The 25,384-nt window shown below is 46.2% G+C and overlaps 1 protein-coding gene across 2 annotated transcripts in view; it reads right to left on the reverse strand.

Annotated features, from left to right (window-relative positions):
* Positions 1-25,384, reverse strand: part of RHEB (Ras homolog, mTORC1 binding) — a 61,090-nt gene that overhangs the window by 35,029 nt on the left and 677 nt on the right. Inside the window, exons 1-2 of one of the 2 annotated variants that reach the window (XM_025200449.1) lie at positions 6,069-6,132; positions 4,646-4,717 (exon numbers count right to left, since the gene is read on the reverse strand). In XM_025200449.1, coding sequence (XP_025056234.1) covers positions 4,646-4,717; positions 6,069-6,117 — 121 coding nt within the window. In that variant the 5' untranslated portion in view covers positions 6,118-6,132. Of the gene's footprint in view, positions 1-4,645; positions 4,718-6,068; positions 6,133-25,384 lie in introns of those variants that run through there. The other variant, XM_025200450.1, reaches the window with a different exon arrangement.

A 25,384-nucleotide genomic window follows, 5' to 3' on the forward strand; every position in this document is an offset into this window, starting at 1 on the left:
CCCCCCCACCCGACAACCCGCGGCTCCATCCTGCACCCTGGCCCGCCCCATCTGGGCAGAGCCTGCCCCAGCCCCATTCCCTCCCTCACTGCGGGCGCTTTGATCTGCCCCACTGCCACGTCCCTTCCCCTATAGCAGACTTATCATCTGGACACAGCTCTCCAAGCTGCCGGGCCACACTCCTGACCCTGCATACACTGCAGCTGCGCACATGCACGGGACATTTAATCGGCCACATTTTCATCCACATCAGGCAAAAAAAGTCTATTTCTGATATACCCAATTTTCTTTATATCTGTGCCGATCTGATAGCAGAACGATGCATTGGTGCACCTCTAGTGTTGAGCAGCATGTTGAATTATGTTTCCTTCTTGTTATGATATTTCATATTTCACAGGAGCATGGGGTGATGGAATGTTCTCCTGGACAAGGGATTTCTCTTGTATTGAGGCAGCTTTGAGCAATATCTAGTTGGTCTAATAAAAGATATCTCTGCCATGAGTTCTGATTCCTACTGCCTGTAGACCAATACAGCTACAGCCCGAATCCTTGAGTTAACAAGACCTTTGATAAGGTTTGCAACTTCCTATGCATCAATGGAAGTCTTCCTTTCATGAACTAAAAGGAACGGTTTTACATTAAAAAACAAACTAGTGGGGGTGAATTAGAACGTGGGGTGTGAGCTTAATGTAGAGGCTTTTACTAACACAGTTAACAAGCTGTCACAAGTGACTGACAATTTAGCAGTTAAACGATTTAAAAGTATGAATAAAAACAAGTGATAAGCTACATGGCTTTGGCAGGAAGGCCTAGCAAGTTTCATGATCTAGTAGGGCTGACTTATGCTGAAGCCCTGGCAGTTCAAGAACAGTGCACTGCATTTAACATATGTGATAAGAGAGTAAAGAAATGAATGTAACTAAATCTTTAGGGACCAATAAAACCACATCCAGCAACATTCCCCTTTGTTGGCTTGCATTTTCCATCTGTGTGACATGACAGTAGAAATCCTGGTCAAAGGTTTTGAAGTTTTAGTAGTGAAGGAGGAACCTAGCCCACTTATTCTCTTAGATAATATTGTTTACTGCAGACCTGAAATTATGTCATAGGTTCTGCTAGAACGAAGATGGAGCAAAGGGAGGAAGGGGCATGTGAGGGGAGATGCATGATAACACACGCACAGAACTGTTTTTACATTTCCCAGTGTCTTGTGCTCCTGGACAGTACTACAAATATGTAGTTCAGAGACAGGCAAAATACATCCTGCGAGCCAGATTCATCCCAAAAGATCCAATCCAGCCTGTGGGTAGGAGGCCGCCAACTCACTGGATCTGGCCCACAGGCAGGTGGCAACTCTGGCCACCACGTAGAGCCCGGTGGGCAGGACTGCTTCCACCCAGCAGCATCAGCCCTTGACACTGCGGCATCAGCTGTGGACCCGAGTGAGGCTTCCACTGCAGTGGGCAGGCAACAGCATCAGCTGTGCGCTAACATTGCTGTCCTCCTGGTGCAGTGAAAACTCCTGCCCAACCTAGCAGCAACAGCTGAGGACCCAGGGAGGAGCTTCTCCCGCACCGGACAGGTGGCAGCGTCAGCTGCAACACAGCTGGGAGGTTCTGCGTCAGGGCTCCCGAACCTGCTGGCTGCGCCCACAGCTGATGCTGCTGCCTGCCCACTCAACAGGCCCCCCAAAACTCATTAAGTGACCCTTTAGCTGAATTAATTTCCCACCCCTCATGTAGTTAAATGTTACAGAAGGATTTTGCAAACAGAAAAAGTGAAAAGAATACTGAAAGAGTAGACAAATTTGCAAAACCCAGACAGTTATACAAGTACAAACGGTCCAAGAAAATCAAAACTTAGGACAAAAATTTCAGATACTAGTCCAGGTGGTTCTAAACCTTTTTAGAATTGAGGCCCCCCTTAAAAATGCCAGCTTTTCACTTCCCCTTGTCTTTTCACTACAGAAAGATAACAGAGCAATTCTACTGCTGCAAAGAACTCAAAAAAGACCACAACGGGGCAGAATGTTTTTAAACACGGTGGATTCGCATATGAAAACTCTGGCTTTATCATGTGAAGCACTTAGGTGTACAAACATGATAACATGGTTCAGTACCCTGTGGCGCCTTTGAGAGGATCTCAAGTCATCCCAGGGTGCCATGGCACCCTAAGTGAGAATCACAGCCTGATCAAAAACCTTAGTTTAAATTCACCAATGTTTATACAAGAGATGCAAATAGGGGAAATCCTCCCCAACACAGGGGCAAGTGACTTGTCTGACTCTAGGAATCGCACAGAAGTGTCCTACTCAAAGCTCTTAGCTTTATGAGAGAAAAATGGAAATACTGTCTGGGGCCTTGAGGGCACTGGTAGTGGTCACTGTCTGCTATCAGCAAAGCCACATGTCAGCTGACAGTCTTGCCTCTCGCATTGCCTGATCAAGCCTGGTCAAGACATATAATGAATCTGCTTGAACCAAAACTAAAGGAAAGAAACTCAGTGAGGTCTCCCCAGATTGATCTAAAGATCTAAGAGACTATAAACGTGATATAGTATCTTTGATTCTTCCTTTATCTGCAGTTTATCAAAATACTCATTCTAACCAATAGGAAACAAACTGCTATTTTTGTGCTTGCATCTTTAAATAATCTTAAATTCTTAATACTATGCATGTAGTATATAAAACGTTCAGGGTGTTTTGGATTTTGGAGGTTATGCTTAGGGGCAACCAACATAGGTTCATTAGAGGCAGGGCCTGTCAGACCAACCTGGTGGCCTTCTATGACCAGGGCACAAAATCCTTAGATGCAGGGGTAGCAGTGGACATAGTCTTTCTGGACTTCAGGAAGGCCTTCAACACTGTCTCACCCCATTCTCATTAAAAAGCTAGGGGACTGTGGCGTCGACACCTACATAGTCAAATGGGTCGCTAACTGGCTGGAGGGCCGCACCCAGAGAGTGGTGGTGGAATGAGTCATTTTCAGCCTGGAGGGATGTGGGCAGTGGGGTCCCCCAGGGCTCGGTCCTCGGACCCGCACTGTTCAACATCTTCATCAGCGACTTGGACGAGGGTGTAAAAAGCACCCTATTCAAATTTGCTGACGACACTAAGATGTGGGGGGGATACAAGCACGCTAGAAGGGAAGAACAGGCTGCAGTTGGACCTAGACAGGTTACAGGGGTGGGCAGATGAGAACAGGATGGGTTTCAACACTGACAAGTGCAAGGTGCTGCACCTGGGGAGGAAGAACCAGCAGCATACCTACAGGCTGGGGAACTCCCTTCTTGTCAGTGCAGAGGCAGAAAAAGATCTTGGAGTCATTATTGATGCCAAAATGAACATGGGCCGACAGTGTGGGGACGCGGTCAGGAAGGCCAACCACACCTTGTCATGCATCCACAGATGCATCTCAAGCAGGTCCAAGGAGGTGATCCTCCCCCTCTATGCAGCATTGGTCAGGCCGCAGTTAGAGTACTGCGTCCAGTTCTGGGCGCCGCACTACAGGAGGGTTATGGACAGCATTGAGAGGGTCCAGAGGAGGCCACTCACATGATCAGGGAGCAGCAGGGCAGGCCCTACAAGGAGAGGCTACGGGACCTGAACCTGTTCAGCCTCCACAAGAGAAGGGTGAGGGGGGGAATCTAGTGGCCGTTTACAAACTAGTCAGGGGAGACCAGCAGGCATTGAGGGAAGTCCCTGTTCCCCCGAGCACTACCAAGAGTGACTAGAAATAACAGTCACAAGCTGGCAGGGGGTAGATTCAGACTAGACATCAGGAGATGCTACGTCACTGTCAGGGCAGCTAGGACCTGGAACCAACTTCCAAGCGAAGTGGTGCTGGCTCCTAACCTTGGGGTCTTTAAGAGGAAGTTAGATGAACACCTTGCTGGAGTCGTTTAACCCCAGTACTTTTTCCTGCCATGGCAGGGGGTCGGACTTGATGATCTGCTCAGGTCCCTTCCGAACCTACCAACTATGAAATTATGGATTCACTTAATGTTGTAATAGAACAGAAATACAAGGATGGATTTGAAGAGCTACAACAGATAGTTCTGGTAAGCATCAATGAAACTGCTGGAAATGTTATTACTTGAATCTGAAAAATAATTAAGCTATTACTACCTGCAATTTAACTAAATATTTTTCTTAGAATTAGATGGGCTCCTGTAGAGGAAGTAATAAGTGCAAAGTTACTTGATACTTATTCAATTGAGAGATTTAAGTTTTCTGGAAGCTTTTTCACAGAGTTTGCATACCTTTATTTAAAATATAAAAGTCCCTGGATAGTTTATCTGTATTAGACTGATGGTCTTATTGTTAATACTAAGATAATTTATATGAACAACATTTGTATATATGAGACAACCACTAGGATATACTTTAAGTTCTCATATTGAATAGCTTTCCTGCCCAATGTAAATTTTGTCCTCTTTGCAATTACAAACTGCAATATTATCTACTATGTGAAGACTTCATAGGATAACTCTTGTTCACATTGAAGTTGTGAGCTTTAATGTTATTGGGATTAATGAAATTCTTCACAGGGATGAACAATTTGCATGAAATCCCTTTTAAGATTATACAAAAAAGGATGAGTTTTCATTCAGAGAATTCCCTGGAAAGCAGTTTAAAATTACTTACTGTTTTCAATGGTTGGATCATATGAATCAACAAACTGGCCTTCCACAAACTGAATAGTCAAGGAAGATTTTCCTAGAAAAAAAGCAAATAAAAAAAGTCTTCAGTTAAATGGCACAATATACATCTAGTCTATAAATTGTGGTTTCGCTTCATACTCTTACTCTTTTGACAGGCATCAAAAGCTTTGTACAAGCTCACATATATCCTGGCCATACTTGGAAAATGGCCCTCTGCTAGAAGTATTTCAGTTACCTGTTCACTGAAAGTGGGAAAACCAGACAGTAACATTCAATGGGGATTCTGAATTTCTTTGGCAACCAAACTCCCCACTCCAGTTTACTGTTGTGTCTTTCCAACTGCTGCAGACTAACATGTATTATGATCCAGAACTCCCCAAGTCATACTTTTTCATTTAGTTATAAAGACAAACATTAAGAAAATGCTAAAATATTTACATAAATAGGGAAGGGAATAAGTATACCAGCAACACTTATAAACTAGAAGAAAAAAAATCACTGTAATGTCAGGATTGAGGTCAGGTTGTTCACCCAGGACTCAGAATTTCCATTACTTGCAGAGTACAAAATGGTGACTGAACATTATATTATTGAGCTAGACTGATTTAGCATAGCCAGACAGTTTAAGGAATAGGGTCACTGTATGAAAAATGTAAAGCTCTCTTAATACCTCTCCACTAAATAGAGTTTAACCCTCCATTTATCACAAAGGGATAAAAAACAAATTGCTCTGAAAGCCAAGTCTGGATTCTAATGGGAACTTGCATTCCAGAATCCCTGCTTGAGAACGTCCTACCATTTGCACTGGGATTTATCAAAGGTTTGAAAGCCTCAGGAGTTAAACGAGTTCTTACAGATGTGCAAGATTACACTCTTAGCTAGCTGCTGGAAAAGGTGCCTGTCTAATTCAGCCATCTTGAAGTCATGCTATAAATGTGAACTACTAAGACCTCTCAGAACAGTGAAAGACTAGGGCCGTCTACATTACAACTTACTTATGGCTTAAGAGGGCTAAAAAAAGCTGTTACAAGTTAGCTCTGGTTGCATCACCACAGCAATTTTTATGACATTGTGCTTATATGCTTCCCTATCACTGGGGATCCTGGTTTTCTCTGATCAAAAAAAAAATTTAAAAAATTCCCAAGTTTCAGTTAAAAAAAAAAAAAGTAAATCCAAATCCACTTTCTGTGATTAAAATGAAACACCACTATATCTATATTAGTGGCATTTCATTTACAGCACAAAAAACTGTGGATATGGTGTTCCTCTTTTTTTTCCAACTGGAAATTGGGGTTCTCTCTTAAATCAGAGAAAACCAGGATCCCTGCCTATAACCCAACCTAACTCAACAGTACTTGGGCCGCAACAGTCTAAAAAAAAGGGTAAAGGCTGCTATGCCATAGTACCTTCGCAGGAAGATAAAAGCACTACGAGGACAAGAATACAAAGCAGCATCTGAGGAAGGGCATCCTGTCTACATCTTACTGAATGAAGAGCTAGTCATCCTGCTCTGCTAGCTGCTTACACAAAAATTGGGAAGCCGATCTGCTGTACAGAGTAACATGGTTGGGTACACATGACAATAAGTGTGCCAAAAAAGGCTGAACTGTTAGTTGCTATAGTTAGCCATGTGGTGTGCTGTACAAGCCGTGTCTAGCTCTGTCACTCCTTGTGCTCTGTAAAGCTGCCAAAGGAGTCAAGTATTCAGGAGACTGTATTTGTAACCGGCAGAGAACGCTACTCCAAAACTCTGAGGCCACGGTTATTTGCTATGCTGCTATTATCTCCCTTACGTTGAGTTACTCTAAGTTTTAGAGCATTCACACCATGACTCTGGCCTTTGCTGACTGAAGATTTTCTGATTTCACCCCTACTGCTCTAACAAATTGAAGTCCAAGTTTTGCCCAATTCATTTACAGCTACTGAAACAGTTGCAATGAACATAGTTAAACCATCTGACTGCAAGGGGAGGGGATATCTATCAGCCCTATTCATCATGGCTCATGAGGCAGGATTCTTGAAATATCAAAGTTTTCCCTATTAACCATGAATCACAATAAAGTACCTTTCTGAGCGGTTAAAAAACCATATAACTGAAAAAGAACACCTGTACAGTGACTTGATAAAAGCCTCCTGCAATAGGCACAGCCGCTCCTACTCCCTCAACTCTATTAATGCAGCGTCACAAAGGTCATATTTGAGTGATGCCATGTGCTATAAGAGGCAGTATTTGAGCAAGCTGGGCATCTGGTTGCAGACTACATGAAGGTGGAAACAAAGACATTATGCACCCTTGCCTAAACAGTTTTATTAAGCATGGGGAACAAGACATTTATTTAGTAGTGCCATGGAAGTTAACACCATTTCTACTGCAGCAAATCCTGTGTTCTGCAGTATTTACCAATACAACATAACATAATCCTACAAGACAGTTAAGGGGCTGTTTGCTATTTCTGGGACTATAATTAGGCCTTTTGTGCTCCTTTGTAACTTTTGTTGGTTTTGCAGGAACTCCTCCAACCAACAGTCAAAAACTAACTGGACTGGAAACTAAAGCTTTGACATCAGGGCAAAGCTGATTAACTGTGTATATCACATGCATTAGCACCCAACAGTGAAAGCAATTATAGAAGATTCAAGAATTTAACAAATTTAGTGACACTAACCTTATGAATCATTTAAGTCTTGCAAAAGAATCAGTTGACGTGGGGATGGGGGAGGGAGTTAAACCCTCAAAATTTTGTCTATCCCAGGACAGCGGATAGGCCATACTACAATTTTACTTTTGCTGTGTAAGTGCCAGCTTCTATAGGTTCTCTCAAATTTACCTTCAGAAGACAAATAAGGTACAGCCCAAGTTTTTCACCCTGCTGATGGTACTCCACAGTCCATGGGGCTCTTGCACTAGACCACGTTTACCACGTGCCCCATTAAACACACGGCATGGGAAAGATTGTGAAAGAAGCTGGCAGGTACCCTTTTGAACCAGAAGCTGAAAGCTTGTGTTACATCATTGAACAACACACTGCAAGGTAAAGGGCACAGGGATTTTCTGCCCACCAGCTGCTCTTTAGTAACTGTTCATTTGTACACAGTTTCCCCACAGCAGGTGAAAAGTAAATTGCAGTATCTTAGCTTTCACGCCAAGAGGGCTGCCAAGAGTAGTTAACGTAGCAAGTTCCCATCCCCTTTACCTTGTAGCTCATCTACACACATTGTCAACCAATACTTGACAGGCAGATATCTCATAAAAAACCCAATGATTAAGAAAGTAGGTTCTGATAGTGGTAGAAAGAGAGAGGCTATAGACAACTAGGGGGGAATGGGTGTGTAAGAATATCAGCTCCAAAATGGTATGCCACTGCATGACCTTCCTAGAGATGAACAACTGTAGCCTCCATAAGCTTCCTATGTACAAATTCAGCCATACTCATTACTTCCAGTAAGTCACTGCAGTTTGCACAAGCCAAGCTTTGACATACAGAGACTACCTTTAGGAGAGAGTCGTATCTCAAGTGCATTTCAAGTCAAGTTACAGATCAAGAGCTCAGAGATTTTGCATGTCATGATCTCTGTATACAAGAGTACTTGGGTAACCACTTAAAAGTGATCACACACACTGCTGGTGTCCTCCTCAAATAAAGGCAGAACTGAATTGGGTACATCTGAGAATTTTGAAGAGGTTTCAGATCAGTTGCCCAAATGCAGTACTTCCTAGGTTACACCATATATTTGGAGACAGCACTTGAAATGTCCAATGCCATATAAAGCAGACCACTCTACTGCTTTACCAAGTAGCATGCTGAAGTAGTACTCTTGAAGTCATTCAAGATTCATGTTTCCAGGCTCCTTGCCACCAAAGTGTAGGCTGATAAAAACACAAGCGGTTTTAGAACCGAGAATTATTCAAGTGTAGGAAGTCATAAATGACACTGATCAGATAAAAGGGATCTGTAACAAGATTTGGCTATTTTTCCAGCCAAAAGAGCTTTTACAAAAGTGGGAGGACAGAAAGAACATTCAGTTTTGTGTTAAAAACACACCAGACCTCCCCCTTCCCCCCCACCCCAACTAAAAATTTTGCTCACAACATTCTGTACTGTTAGTATGACCATTTAGTAAAGAAATACCATGTACAAAATAGTTAGGTTAAAATTTTCTCCAGGACTAGGAGATGCTGCAGTACTACTCTCCGTTCCCTAAGAACTGCAAAGGGAAAGGGAAACAACACATTTGGTTCTTTGAACGTATTCCCCAAGTTCTCCCAAAGCCTTGCAAAGTGGGACAAGCCCAGCAACAGCAGACTACTGCTCAGTGCTCTCAAGAACAAAAAAAACCCCTGGCAAGTCCTCCTAATGCTCCACAGGCAAATTATACAGTTTTGTACTTGCGTGCCACCATGGACCACAATATATTTACACACAGACATGACTCTCATAAGTGGCTCCTAGGTCATTACATCTGGCACCCTTTTTTCAAAGGCTTCAGTCCCTGTTAAGGAAGGCTTGAGGCTCCAAGAATATTACTGCTTTACAGAGTTAGCTTGGACTCTTTACTGACAAGATTTTCTCCAGGTGTTTAGACTGCATTCTTCCTAGGATTAGGATACTGAGTCTTGTTAACGAACAGAGACAAAAGCTCTGTTTCTGTACTTCTATTGAGTTCTCCTAGGTCTCTCAGATAAACTCCAGTGAGAATGTCACTGGTCCAACCAACAAAGACAGTACCAATGAGGTACTAGGAATACTTTGCGGGACTGGAAGGACACTTAATGCATGAACCCCAATTAGTAACTCTTAAATTCCTGTAATTACAGGCAGTCCTCAGACTTATGACACAATTGGTTCCTGAAAACTGTTTTAAGTTGAAACGCTGTAACTCAGAACCAATTTTCTCATAAGAAACAATGTTATAAATGGGGGATTGGTTCCTGAACCAAGGCCCGATACCCTATTTTCACCAAAAATACCCCAAAATTTTGTACTCCATCAATTATAGATGAGTAATACAGCTACATTAATGTATTTATATTGTAAATAGCAATCATATTGATTTGGAAGGACTTCTTTGAGGTGATTTTGCTGGACTTTTTGAAGAGCTCTTGGTTGGACTTTTTGAAGGGTTCTTGGCTGGAGTCTTCTCAAGAGTCTTGGCTGTAGGGTTTTCTGGAGTCTTGCCTGCTTCCTTAAAGAAAGTGTCCAAGGAAGTTTGGAGAGATGTTCTCCAGGGAGATGGGCAATGCAGCGAACTTGTTTGCTGGCATGGCGTTGCATTGGATCAAGTGTTGTAAAGTCGAAACTGACGTCATAAAGTTGAAACAGGATGTCAATTTATAAATGTAGCTCAAAACGTTGTAAGTTGAGGACTGCCTGTATCATCAGGGGTGCACCAATAGAAATATTTTGGGCCAATACCAATGGCTGATTTGGCCAATACTTACCAGGCGCAGCTCACTCCAGACATAAGGGGACAAGCAGCAGCAGGGCACAGCCCTCACTCCTAGCATTGCTGCACCCTCTTCCTGTGCCAGCTGGCAAGCTGTAGCAGGGCAGAGCCCCCACTCCCAGCACTGATGTGGGTGCAGCAGCATTGGGAGCGGGGACTATGCCCTGCTGCCACCTGGAGCGAACCGTGCCTGCATCATGCCCTTCCCACACCGGCCGGGCAAGCAGCAGCAGGGCATAGGCCCCGCGGCTCCCCCCACAAGGGCAGAGGCAGGCACAGCCAAGGAGCAGCGGGAGAAGCCCCCATGGCTGCTCTGCCTGGGCCCATCCACTGCCTGGCCCTGCCTCCTGACACTTGCCCCCCCATGCAGCGTGGGGCAACCCACTCCACTTGGCACACACTCAGCAACTGTCGCATCGCGTGGGTGCAACGTGGCTCAGCAGGGTGCTGGGGCTGCTGAGGCTGAGTGGTGTCAGGCTACAGCTGACAGGTGGAGCTGCCCCAGCTCCCAGGCAATGCTCAGTGCCTGACCAAGCCACACTGCACCCATGCCATGAGGCAGCTGTTGCGCAGGTGCCAAGTGAGGTGGGGCAATCCCTGCTGCGCAGTGGGGCTCTGCCACAAGTGCCCAGAGGCCCCAATCACCGCTTCTGCAGCCAGCGAGTGCAGGGCTTTTTTTTTTTTAAGTGCTAGGACTAGGTTGGGGCTGGGCGAGGAGTGGGGCCGGGCAGGGCAGCCATGGGGGCTTCTCCCGCAGCTCTGCCTGCCTGGAAGGAGGCAGGCACAGCCAGAGGAGCCGTGGGAGAACCTGCAGCTGCCCGGTTGTACCTGCCTCTCCTCGGCAGAACTGAATCACCGAATTTCTTCAAATCAGCACCAAATCTTCCAAAGCCGATTCAGCTGAATTAATTCAGGACACTGATCCAAATTTCCAAATCAAATCGCTGTCCTCCAAATCGGTCAAATCCAAATCAAATACTTCCCTACTGACACAGGCCTACTTTTCAGTAGGAGTGTACTGATAGAGATTTTCGGGGCCAATACCAACAGCCGATATTTAAGGAGGCATATTGGCCAATACCAATCTGATTTCCAATACAGCTGCCTCCAGCTGGTAAGTCCGGTGTGGTGGAAGGGAAGGGGGGAGGGCACAACACCCCCCCCACCCATGGTGAGGGAGGGGGCAGGGACAGGGCAGGCACTGCCCAGGCAGGGTTGGGGGGAAGCGCGAAGCTGCGGCTCATGGCGGAGGAGGGGGCACGCGCGGCGGGAGGTGGCTCTTGCTGCTGCTTGCACCCCAGGAAGGCACAGGGGAGGGGGGAGTGCAGCCGGACCTGCACATGGCAGGTTGGGCTGCAGCCAGGGCTGTGCAGGGCTCTTCTCAGCAGGGCCTGGGCTCAGAGCAGGCACTAATGATGCTGGAAGGATGCTGCATCCACCCCAAATTTCGCCGCTGCTCTGCTCCCAGTGCCGTTGCTGTCAGCTGCCCAGCGCAGCCCCGGCTTGTGGGTGGAAGCAGGGCATTGAACCGGGGCTGCCCCAGACAGCTGGCAGTGGAGCCGCTGCGAAACGTGGGGTGGATGCAGCATCCTCCCAGCACCACTGGTGCCCGCTCCAAACCCAGCCCCCACCAAGAAAAGCCCTGGCTGCAGCCCCATGCACATCTGGGGGGGTACACCCCTGCCCTGTGCCCTCCCACACTGCAAGAAGCAGTGGGAGCCGCTTCCCCTTCCCCCCATAAGCTGTCGCTCCAGCCCTACCCTCCACCTGGGCAGCACTTGCCCCCTCCCTCACCACAGGGTGTACTCATTTGCCCCCCCCACTTTTCCCTCCCCTTCCACTACACCAGAGTTACCAGCTGGAGGCAGCTCTCCATGCTGCCAGCTGTGCTCCTCGCTGCCCGAGTCTTGCACTGCAACTGCGCACAGCACGGGCATTTATCAGCCAAATTATCAGCCCTATTGAGCCAATATCTGATACAGCCAGTTTTCTTCATATTGGTACCAATCTGATATCAGACCGATGTATTGGTACACCTATACTTTCCAAGGATCACGGTACCCTTCCTCAGGCTAACTCAGACTATTGCCTAAAAAAAAAGGGAGACAAAGTAAAACAGCTACCCTTCAGGAAGAAGAAGAATATGAATTGGACTATTCCTGCTACTCCGTTCAATTTCAAACCGGTAGAGGTATATCTATGAGAATAGCTACAAATCTCCACTATGATAGAACTGTGGATGGATTTCAAAAAATTTAACATTTAAGCATGGAACACCTATTTGCAGTTGTTAGCATCTACTTTTGAGTACCACTGGCTTAGGAGTTAAAGAGGTTGCCTACTTTTTTAGACCCAAGGAACCCCCCTCTGAAGATGCCAGCTCTTACCTTTCACTCGTTTTTTTACAACAGAAAAAAAGGGCAATTCTTCTGTTGCAAAGAACTCATGAAGATGACAACAGGTCAGAATGGGTTTAATACAAGGGATTCCTTTTGGAAATCTCTGGGTTTATCACATGAACCATGTCTGCATACCTAACAACAATGCTAATCTTGTGCATCACCCTTGAAAGGATCAAGGCACCCCAGGATGCTAAGCAGCAGACTAAGCACTGTACCTTACAGAAACTGAATTATATTCCATAAAGTCATCCATAAAGCCATTTCAGCACAACTGATTGCACTTCAGACAATTAAATCATGACTCACATAGCTAGTTTGCTGTATGAGTGTACATTTAACCAATGATTTCTCTACTCCAGTCTGAAGAATAATATTTTATAACTGAAGACACCAACTCTTCAACAAGGGAAGTGATGAGGGATCATCTCGGAGCACGTGGTTAGGTAGAACACAACCCTGCATTAGTTAAACCCTTGTTCCCTAGCTAGTACAGGAGACCCTCGCCATTCGCAAGGGATACGTTCTCGTATCCCCCGCGAACGGCGAAATCCGCGAATAAGGCACTGTGTTCATGAATGCTGTCTGTGTTTATGAAGGCAGTGCCCCGGCAGCTGGGGGGGCAGGGCATGGCTGCGCTGGCAACAGTGGGAGCACAGTGGCAGCAAGCGCAGAGCTCCAGAGGAGCTCCCTTAAGTATATTTAAGATATGGGTTTGGCATTCACAAGTATTTGAAACTGTGAATGCCAAACCCATAAATGACAAAGGGAAATCATAGGATGGCGTTTGGCTGTGCTGGTGATGGCGGGAGCATGGCGGCGGTGGCAGGAGTGGCGGCAGCAGTGGCAAGAGCGCAGAGTGTATTTAAAATGAGGGTTCAGCATTCGTGAATATCTGAAACCATGAATGCTGAACCAGCGAATAGCGAGGGCAATCATAGGATGGCATTTTGGAAGCGCCACGAGATTCTCCACAAGGTGCAGAAGGGCTTCAATGCTATGTAACTGTACTGTTAACAACTCCCATTAGGCTACTGAGAAAAATATTACATTGTTACATGTACCATGTAGGACCGACTAGGGCCATGTACATGCCTGACATTTCTACTGGGAGAATTGCTGCTCTCCCCATAGAAATTAGGTGTGTACAAGTGTTTGTTCAATTCCTCACTCCAGGAGAAATATCATCCAGGTTGATAGTTGGGGCCTGCATGTAGTGAATGCCTGCATGCTGCCAGGCTCCTTCCAACTGATCACAGAAGAGTTCAGTAGCAACTTCCCCTTTGCCTTTCCCAGATGGGGGGCGACAGTCTTGGGAATGTGTGCACATGTGGGGGGCAACATTTCCCCACAGCTCTACTCCTTATCAAAGATACAAACACCCTCAAGTTTGAATCAGTTTCCTTATAACAGTTGTAACGCAATATCAGGAGGAAGAAAAATGTGATGAACTTCCCTCCTTACAAGGTCTGCAGTGAAAAACTTCACTTGATATACTGAGACAAAAGACTTGTAGTAGTCACTCCTACGAACTTTAGTCAGATGTAATCATGCTCTTGCACAACTATGAAGCATACCAACCAGGTGAGAACTGAATTTCATTAAGAGAGAACACCAGCCTTCAGAGGTTTGCCAAGGCCATATATGGTCCTTGTACATCCCAAATGCCTTAGGGCTTTGGACACAGCTTTTGTGGGAGGGATAAGAACTAAGCGGCAAGGTGAACAGCAGCTCAGCCCTGCACGAAAGCACACTAGAACCCAGATACTTCCCACAGTTGGGGTCCTTACCTCCTTCCAAAGGTGAGGTTCTGCGAAATAACCAGAGGTAGCCACAGCCACAAACAGCTGCAAAGGACTGCAGTAGTGCTCCAGCTGAGCTGCAAAGTGGCCCCTTTGAAGCACAGGCCAATCATTCAGATTTAGTAAGTTCTTCTCTTACTACCTTTCTCAGCAACAATTTTCCTAGTACAGGTCTGTATGATTGAAACTGCTAGATCTTCTCCAAGTCTGTCTGTGATGCAGGGTCTTGATAAGAGCAAGAGTATGTCAAATCAAGTAAGTTCAAGAGCATGTCAAATCTGCAGTGTTTAAGTTAACATACTACGGTTTCCCTTCCATCCCCTCCTGTTACTCAAAGACACCTTACTACTGCAAGCCAGAGGATCTCTAGGAGGCCAAGACTGAAGAGGAAGAAGCGATAAGAGATTTCCCCCCCTTCTGGCACCCTCAGATTTATTTCTGAGCTCCCAAACATTGTTTAGGCCCTGGGAGCAAGAACTCCCAAAAAAACACCTTTACTAAAAACTTTTCAGCTGCCCCCTTCACACCAGGCCATGTCAAGGTCTCTGGAACAGGGAAAGATCTGGACTACAAAATACGAGTACAGGCCTCGAGCAACCATGCACTAGCCTGTAGGCTTTGCAAAGCCAATGATACTCCCAATTAAACTTTGACCTCAACACTGATTTTCAGAAGTGAAACTCCAGTGCTATGTAATCAAATACGCAGTTTGTTTCCCTGAACCTTCTGCCACTGTCAAAAGATTGAAGATGCTGAACTTCACTAAAAAATGGAATATGCCTGGTTCAATTCACCTGGACCAAGCATTCTCAAGCATCACCTAGACAAGCATTTTCCAGGTATTTACCTTGATCTCCAGATCTAACCTCCTTCTAGTGGGGACAAAATCAAAATGTTTAAGGTTGTCAACAGAGTTTCCACAGTCTACACGGCAAAACAGATACCTTATTTAGCATTTATTTAAGGTTAAAAACATTTTAAAGATTAATACAGCAAATCAGACCACATTTAAACATGGAGATTAGTTAGTACTTCCTTCTGTTAGATTTTTGATGAGATCAAAATCGAAAGAATTTGAGCTTTGTACTGCTTTTGTAACTTTCTTAGAGGCATGTGTCAGATGCTTTTTGCCTAACAGCTGCAAAGTACAAATATCCCCTCCCTCACCCCCCCCCCCCAGTATAGGGTTTCAGACAGTAAATAAAATGCCAGAATAAAGATGATCGCAACCTTTCTTCTGTACTGAAAGCACGCAACTTTGACGTAAAAGACACCCTTAGTGGTACTTGCCATTTTGTGACTTTCAATTAAAAGTCATTACAAAATACTGTCAAACCAAGCCCTAAAAACAATTTTTCTTCAGCTGATGGCTCTTAGTGTCATCCAAGTGGTATTCCAGTTTTTATTTCTAGATGAACATTCCTTGCACATTCTTGGCCTCCAACTTGTGATTGCCTGGAAATTGCTACACTGGTTATTTTTAGAGTTAAGTTCTTCTTAACAAGGCTGGTGGTCACTAGCCCAGTGTCGGACCTGTAGTCATATTGTAGTTAGTCACTTGTTATATTTATTTGCACCATCATTAAATCTATTGTTGCACGAGTACTTTTTAATAGCATTCGTTGTGGGCTGGGGTCAAGGGGCCTTTGATATTTACTATGCAAGTTTAAGGGCATAATTTATGTCTTTTCAGTTCTACTTTACTAGTGCACATAGCATCTGTCTAATGGTTCTAGCAGGAGCAGCCAAGCGAAACTAAATCGTATTCAGTAGCACACTGCTGCGCCGGTTAATGAATGTACTGGAATGCCAGAGGAGCAGGTGTGATTCTGAGGCCAGCAGTATTTTCAACAGGGGAGGGAGGGATAGATAATACCAGAAACAAGAGGGAGGAGAGCTCTAAGCTCACCTGTGTTTCTAAACATTTCCTGATCCATCTGCAGAGCACAGAACTGTTAAGAAGAGCATGAAGTTAAGATCCTTCAGGTCTGCTGAGGTCAACAAATCACACAGGAGTGGAAACAGGAATGGGAGACGAGAAAACACTTTGCAGATGGTTAGTAATAGCAGCACATTAAAGAAACTAAATACGCTCTAAGGTTGCTTGCAGACATTACAAAAAACCAAAAAACCCTGCACTGTAAATTCCATATGCTCCTGCGCCCAGTCCAGCACATGCCCAGAAGAGGCATCATGTTACGTGGACCCAGCATGCCCAACATATGTATAGATCAGGCGCTTCAGTTGGGCTTTTTTGGCGCTTTTATCTCATAGCTGATTGAATCAGCTTTAGCTAAAAGCACCAAAAAGCCATGCTGAAGCACCTGATCTATATAGATGCTGCGGAGTCATGTCAAAGAAATGCACTGCTGCTTCCAGTAAAGAGCACCGGGGGGGCAGGGGGGGGAAAAGAGCGCACGCAGCAGCAACAATTTCTCTCTCTCCTCTATATACACTATGCAAATGCACATAAATGAGTACTAAAATATTTTTAAAATATATGTTACAATAGATGTTTGATTTTTAGTGTATGATTTGGTTTTTTTCTAGTTCGAAGATGGCAAACCCCTCTTCCTAAAAGGAGTACTTCCGGGGGTAAGGGGAGGGACCGTGATTTCTGGTCCCAAGATGGCAACCAGGGGGCAGGGCACCTGTCAAGGGGCAAATCACATCCATCAAGATTTACTAGTTTACATCAAGTAATAGCAGTGTCACTTGCAGATCAAGGGAAATAATTCTGCTCTATTCCACAGTGGTAAGGCCTCACCTAGAGTACTGTGTCCAGTTTTGGGCCCCACACTTCAAGAAGGATGTGGACAGATTGGAAAGAATCCAGTGCAGAGCAACAAAAATAATTATGGACCTGGGAAGAAAGACTTATGAGGAAAACCTAAAAGAACTAGAGTTATTTAGTCTGCAGAAGAGAAGACAGAGGGGGATTTGACAACAATCTTCAAATACCTGAAGAGCTATTACAGAGAAGATAGAAATGGGCTTCTCTCTGCAGCTGTATAGAACAGGACTAGGAGCAATAGCCTGAGCCTGCAACATGGAAAAATTTAGGTTGGAGATTAGGAAGAGCTTCCTGACAAGGAGGATGGTCAAATACTTGAACAAGCTACCTAGAAAAACTGGAATTTCCATCCTTGGAAATTTCAAGAGCAGGTTGGACAGACATTTGATTGAGATAGTTTAGTCAGGCCTGATCATGCCTTGAGCAGGGGCCTGGACTAAATGACTTTGTAAGGTCCCTTCTAACCCTACTTTCCTACAATTCCATCTTCCTCTATCTTATAGCAAGTTTGCTTCCATTGCAGGTGAATCATTACAATTAACGGTTCCTCACTTTCTCTCTATCCTGTCTCCCTTCACAGGCTGCATAAAGTATGTGGATGGCAGGGTTTAAGAAACTTCTATTCAGAAAGAAAGGAGTTTGAAGACCAGGAGGCATGTTAAGATTGCTTGACATTGCTTCATCAAGTCCTTCAAATTATGCTTTTACAAGAATGTACCCACATTAGTGCCTACTTAGTCGAGTCATACCCACTTGAAAGCTGGAGTGGATGGAGAGTTTATTTGCCCAGAAGAACTACGCTGGTTTGGCAGCTCTTTGCTTAAATGCAAGACAGGAGCATAAGGCCAATTTGATAAAGAAATGCAACTACTTTTTTTCCTGGTCCTTATAAGAAAGATATTCTGAATAAAAATTAAAGGGCTAAGTCATCTAAGTCCTATTTGAATGCCAAATGACAAGATGAAGGAAGCTTATTCATTTTAAAAAAGGTGCATTTCCACAAGTGTTAACTCAAAGCAAGCGTAGCTGTTAGTTTTCCAAGACATGCAGTTTGTTTACAGGAGTTAATTAAAAGTGCATGTTTCTGTTTAAATTCAAATCCTACTTTATTTTGGAATAGCTTTCATGCTCAGACAGGACACACAGGTCTCATCAAATAGCAGGATCAAGCCTCAAGGTAAAATCTATTCCTTTTGAAGCAATGCAAACCAATGTAAAGGTTTTTGCTAGTTTACTTTTGTGCAACTAAACAACTTTCCATTGTTTATCACAGCTGCTTCAAGAGCCCAGACAAATACGTTTTTATGACATCTGATATCTGAATAGTATTTTCATAATGCAGGACAAGAAGCTGTTGCAACTAACCAGATGTGCCTCACTACGTTACCATGCAAATATTGCTAAATAGTGTTAGTGGTTAATAGCCAAATTCATCTATGCTCTTTTATTCCAAAAAAGGCTGATTGCTATGGAGGCTACAGAATGACACAAACGGTTCAAATCTCAGTACAACACTTCAACTATGACTGGAATAGGTTATAGACACACATTCATTTGTATCGCTACATAGTATATGGCAGCTTCTAACTGCTTGTGGTGAGAGAAGGGGCTGCATCAGCTACTGGGGCATCAGAGCATGGCAGGGGGCTACTTTGGCTGATGCCACTATACAGCCCCCTCTGCCACTGCAGGTACACCAAATATAACATTTTTGTGGTACTAAAGACAGCATAAATGTATAGACACTCCCTTTTTGGAGCACTTCAAATGTTACATGTGTCCACAGCCTCAATGTAACAGGCAAAAGAACAGCAGTTTGGCTTTCAAGTTTTGGTACCTTCAACAAATATAAATTAAACCACAGAAAGCCGACTGGTTGGATGCTGTTTGACAGGAGTCAAAATACTGTGAGCAAAATACTGCTGCTGGTGCTGTTCTGCAAGATTTCCAGTTCTGGGTTTCATAGGAACTCGTCAAAAAGCCACTTTGCTCTTAAGTCACTTCCTTCCACATGCAGTCAAAGTAGAGAGGCAGACAGATTTTGAATAGCAGTACACACAGTGGGTTGGCCCCTGTACTTTTGGGATGTTCCAGTGATTTGATGAAAGTGTTTCCAGTGATAAATGAAGTCTCTAAGAAAGCAATCCTGAATCTAAGTATTGCAGAGATTAGGATTCACTCTGCAGCAGAAACTGGGTAAGAATTTGGTTAAGTTTTCGCCTTGGTTTTAAATGGAGGAACTGAGATTTGCCCAAGAACCTTAGCCATATCTATACTGCTTTCACAAGCACAACGTACCATACTACACCATACACCAATTAACTCTCTAAAGTCACTACATATCAATTGGGAGTGCACCGATAGAGTTTTTGGCCGATAACGATGGCCAATTTTTAAGGAGCCATAATCGGCCGATACTGATCCAATAGCAGATTTACAGGAATGCAGCCTGGTGTCTTGGGAGAGCAGCTCCCTGCCAGTTAAGCCTGTGGGGAGAAGCGGGGGGGGGAAAAAGAGGAGGGCAGATTGAGGCCCTCACAGTGAGGGAATGAGTGGGGCAGGCGTTGCCCAGCCAGGATGGTGAATGCGACCCCAGTAGGAGCAGGACCAAGCTATGGGTGGCCCATCCAGGGAGTATGGGGGAGCAACCTCTGCCACTGCATGCACCCCTGGGGAAGGCATGAGGATCATGTGCCCCGAATTTGTGTGCAGGGTGAGGGCAGGTTGCCCACTGCAGGCTCAGGGCCAGGGGCTGTGCCAGCCACTTCCCATCGGGGGGCTAGGCCAGAGCTGTGCTCAGGGCGGGTGGGGGCAAGGTGATGGCAGTGCTGGGAGCGGGGCTGTGGGGTGGGCTATAGCCACTCCAAAATTCCCTGTAGCCACCCTGTAGCCCCCCTCCCAAACACTGCCACCACCTGCTCCACCCCCACCCACTCAGCGCACACCCCAGCCCAGCTGTCACAGCTCCTAGCCTGAGCCCACAGCCTGCCCTTGCCCTGCACACAAATCTGGGAGACATGCCCCCATGCCTCCCCTGGGGGTGCATATAATGGCAGGGGCTGTCGTTCCCCCCACTCTGGACAAGCTGCCTGCAGCTCTGCCCCACTCCCAGGGTCCCATTCACCACCCTGACTGAGCAGCACCTGCCCCAGCCCCTGACCCACTCCCTCCCTCACCATGGGGGCCCCAATCTGTCGTCGTGTCCCATTCCCCCCCCCCCCCCCCTTCCCACTGACTTACCGGCCAGATACCGCTCTCAAAGTTGCTGGGTTGCATTCCTGGCTGCGTGCACGTTACAACTGTGCACACGAATGCAGCAGTTATCAGTGATATTATCAGCTGTACCAGCCAAAAAAAAAGCTGATTGCTAATAATGTTAATTTTTCTTTTATAAGTGCCGATTTGATATGCAACCAATATACTGGTCCACCTCTAATACCAATGCTTTGCTTGGTGCTTCCATCGTGTTAAATGCTATGTTTTACACTCGTTTTAAGACAAAAATAACCAGCTTTTGCCCAGTACATTATTACTTCCACACACCTTACTACAGGGCTAGGCAACATTTTTTGGCTGGAGTGCTGAAAAAACCACAATATCTACTTTGAAAGGTGCCAGAGTGCCAGAATATCAGAAAACTAAAATGGGGGCGAAGGAGTACAAGCAGGACACACATAGCAGGAGCAGAAGCACATAGCAGGTTGAGGCTGTTGGTGGCACTGGGATGGGGATAAGGCCCGGGCCTGGGCCCGAGCAGGGCTGGGGCTGGGATGGGGCCGTGGGCCCAGAGGCAGCGTGGGCCCGGGGTCAGGCAGGTCCACAGCCCCATCTCCATCCCCATGCTGCTGATGGCTCCGGCCCGGCAGCAGTACTGGGCTGGGGCCAGCAGCAGCAGTGGTGAGGGCTGGGGCCGGGCCTGCTGGCAGCATGTGGCTGGTGCTGGGGCCATCAGCAGCGCCAGGATGAGGCTGGGACCTGTGCAGGCCCTGTCCCCACCCCAGCACTGCCAACAGCCCCAGCCCAGCAGCAGTGCTGGACTGAGGCAGGGGGAGGCAGTGGTGCTGGCTGGGGCTTGGCCTGCAGCCACTGGCAGTGCCGGGATGGGGCTGGGGCTAGGGCTAGTGCAGGTCCGCGGCCCTGGCCCCATCCCCTTGCTGCTGATGGCCCCAGCCCAGCAGCGGCACTGGGCTGGGCTTGGCAGGCGGTAGCAGCAGTACTGGCAGCACGTGGCTAGGCCCGCCAGCAGCGCCAGAATGGGCCCAGGCCCCGGCCTCATCCCAGTGCTGCCGACAGCCCTGGCCCAGCAGCAGCACTAGGCTGGGGTGGGCGGCCACACCGTGGTGGCAGCTGGGACCAAGCCCGCCGGCAGCACGTGGCCGGGGCCGTCTGCAGTGCCAGGATGGAGCCAGGGCCCGTGCAGGTCCACAGCCCCAGCTCCGTCCTGGCGCTGGCAGTGGGCTGGAATCTGCAGTGGCCAACAGCGCGGGGCTGGGTCCGGGGCCATCAGGGCACCAACAGCCCCTAGCCCAGGGCTGGTGGTGGTGCCAGGCTAGGGTTGGAGCCAGGGGCTCTTACCTGGCTGGGGTCGGCAGCATGGGTCAGCAGCAGTGCAAGGCTGTTCCCAGGCAGCCACGTGCTGCTCCATCTAGGCACGACTCTTCCCGCCCCTTGGGGCGGGAAGCAGTCGGCATGCCAATAAAAACCATGCCACGCGCCACCCTCGGCACGTGTGCCATAGGTTTCTGACCCCTGCCTTACTATATTGCTTCCTGGTGAGACATACAGGCAGTGCAGACATTAAGAGCAATGAAAAACTCGGTTCTCTAACGCACAGTAGAGAACTGCCAAGTCCTCCCAAAAATTCGAAAAACCCTCCATGTGAACTCTTATTTGGGCTGCTATAGGAGGAAATTTAATTGCTATTATGTCTTGGATTTTTAGGCAAGAGACCTGAATGTTTTTATTCCAGGAGCATGGGAAATGTCGTTATTTAGATCAGAGCTCTCCAAATGGCAGCACAAAGGGGTAAATTGCAACCCCTGGACATCCACCCCTCCCCAATCACTGTTCTGGCTGCTGTTTCTCTGGGGCCCTTCTTCCTCTGGCTTCCTCTTCCCTAACCCAGGGAGTGGGATGGTGCCACCTGGCGCAACCCACAGTGCTGGGGGAACCCATGGGCAAAAAGCTTAAGGTGAGCATAGGCGTCCAGATATGTGGTGCAGTGGGATAGGGGATGGGTGAGGGGGAAGGAGGGGGAAGGGTGGGCATCCAGCTATGCAATGCAGCAGAGGAAGGCATATAGCATGCCCACTGGGGCAACCCCTGCTAGTGCAGACCACAGGGCATGCAGCTCCAGCTACTTAGAAGTTGGACAGCCCCGATTTCTACACTGCATGAAAGTTAAAAATTCTGCACAACTGTAACAAGTCCTCCTCCTGCCCCCAAATCTCTGGCTCCAGCTAACAATACAACATTCCTCAAACTCATGCTGCATGGATGGGAGCCATCAGTTACACATGCTTTTTTACTATATGGCACAGAACAATTTTTTTTTAAAAAGTGGACATACAAGTAAAAACATGCTCTTAAGTAACAAACACCTGATCTACCGCCATGCTCCAGGCAAGTTTCTCTGCTCCACACCTGTGCCTAACCAAGTGCTTTCACAGGAAGGGGCATAGCAAGAAGTCATTGAACAGAGAAGCCCTTCCAGCCATAGCTAGGGATAGAAGTTTAAAAACCAATTGTATGACAAGTCGCCCAACTTCTGAACCGCCCACCACTAACACTAACCACTAACTATCACTGCAAAGTTGTCTACCATCATATGCCCAGATCCAATTATATCATCAGGATCAGCCACTCCCTAGCCAGAGAACTAAGTAGGGCACTTGCTAAATTATCAAACAATGTTTAAAATAGATTCTTGTATGTCACCTGCAAGGAATGCTGCAGGGAATTGCTCTGAAGCATTACAGCATGGTGTCTTTATTTGCTCTTCTAACTATTCCAAATTCAATTAACTAGCTGCATTGGAGTAGCCAGAGGTTACCAGCTGCTTCCACGTCACTGAATTTCACAGAAATGTTTACAAAGCCTGTATCTGCAAGATCCGCACACTATCTAAAAACAGAGATGCTCATCTTTATAAAGACAGCAATAGCAGGATCTACATTTTAATTCAAAAGGCCTTTTCCCTTCATAGAAGATTTTATTTCTTGGCTGAGTGAGCACAACTGCAAGACAAAGAAAACTTCAAGCAAAAAGTCTTTAAGCGTTGTGACTGTGGAATAGAAGCAGGCAAAGCAAGAGTTAATCCTGGCACAGTGTCCTTAAATAACCTCACTGTGGTTTGATCTTACAGCTGAACATGCTGCCTCTAGTGCTCCCAGCTACTGCTAACAAGTACAACGCAGCAAGTTTTACCACCGAGCGGTAAAGCCCATCAAAATCAAGAGTCTCAATTAAAAGTGACATTTGAGTCTCATTTCAGTTTCCTGTTGGCTGCAGCCATTTTGCATTCCAGCAACACCTCTGAACTCCAGCTGGATGGGTGTAGGTCCACTGTAAAGAAAGTTCCAGTCAGGCCTCAAATGTGTTCGATTTTTAGCAGATTTTCTATATGTATAAAACACAGGAGAAATCATGAACACCAAATACCAGTTTCAGATTCTCAGCTGTTCCTGCAAAATTGCTCTGATATGCTCAGTGGCGATGTGTAGGGGGTGTGTGCTCACCACTTAAGTGATGGGCAGCCGCTCCTGGAAGCAACTGCAGCGATGGGCTGCAGGGGACACCCCCATGCCTCCAGGGGACACCCCCATGCCTCTCCAGGCAGGGCGATCTCCTGCAGGGAAACCCCCCTGGGCAGCGAACCCCTCCCCCCCGGTTGGCAGGACTGGTCGAAGGGGGGGAGGCACATGCTCCCCCTGACTAAGGCAGCACCAGTCATCCATGGATGTACTACAGGCAGTACCCATTGTGCAGTCAAGCCACAACATCAATAGGTTTCTGTTTTTCCCCACCCAGGGACAGCCACATTGGCAACTTAATATGAAATAAAAACAACCAATTCATTTCGCTTTAGTACTGAAGGATACCTAGTCATGCTGTTATGGGAGTCCAGGCTAACCAAAGTGCTATCTTTCAGAAAGAACGTAAAAGCAAAGCTGTAATACTATTTGTAGTACTAAACAATACAAGCATCTTCCTAAGGAACGGTTGGATTTCTCAGCATGTTCAATCACGACCACTGCAGTTCACCAGGGAACAGTCATATTGCTGTGCCTACTACAAGGATAGGAGAGGAACTGTAGCACTACTTTTGCCCATAACCAGTATTTTCTTTGGAGGCTTTTGGTTAGCTCTACCAAGCCTATACGGCATGCAAGCTCCTACTAGTAGTACAACAGTGCTACTTGACCACTGCAGTCTAACCAATTTCTTACAATGCAGGCTTTCTTCATCTTGGTCATGACTGCCTGTCTGTTCCTAGACTTGTGGATCCAATAAGACTGCAGTGGCTGGACTTCTTCAGCCAAAAATACTGCATAGTGCAAAGCCTTAAAGTTACACAAAAGAATGTACCACGGAAACAACACAAAACAACCCCCGTTTCTCCCCCCCACACTCACCCTTTCCCACACACACAAATATAGGTCGCTGCAATTTAATTAGATTCCCTCTCAGAACTACAAACCCAGAAAGGGTATTTCAGATTGCTGATACAAAGCAAAGTTCCAGTTTCTAGGATAGCAGGACTCCTGTTCATACCTCAAGCTATTTGTCCGCTCACAACTTTTAAAAGTTCAATCCAAAGGATGCCCCCAAATATAGTGGCTCAACAGAGCATTATAGGAAACCGTGAACAGCAACCTTGCAAGGCTGCGCCAAGTGAACATATTGAAATGACTGTTCTGTCAGTGGGAAACTTAAATATGTCCATATCAGATAATCCCTAGAACAAACATTTTCAGATCAATGCCTGCTACTTTTCAATAAACTGGCTGTCATCCTCAGAGGTTCAGAGAAGTGCATCCACAACTCAAATTCAGTCATTTCATGTAGTAGAAGTAACCATTTTCAAACATTTTACTTCCAAACTTGATTAACAGATTCAAACATTGTGTGCTATTACTGCATAGGAGACAAAGATTATTTACCTGCTCAAAAAAAATGAAGGCAAGTTGCAGTTAGCAGGATCATTTGGACCATTACAACATGAAGAAATTGGGTTCTTTCCACTGGGAAGAACTGACTCATCATTTGGGGGAACATGCTTG

Source organism: Alligator sinensis, unplaced genomic scaffold, assembly GCF_000455745.1.
Source record: "Alligator sinensis unplaced genomic scaffold, ASM45574v1 scaffold599_1, whole genome shotgun sequence".
NCBI lineage: Eukaryota > Metazoa > Chordata > Crocodylia > Alligatoridae > Alligator > Alligator sinensis.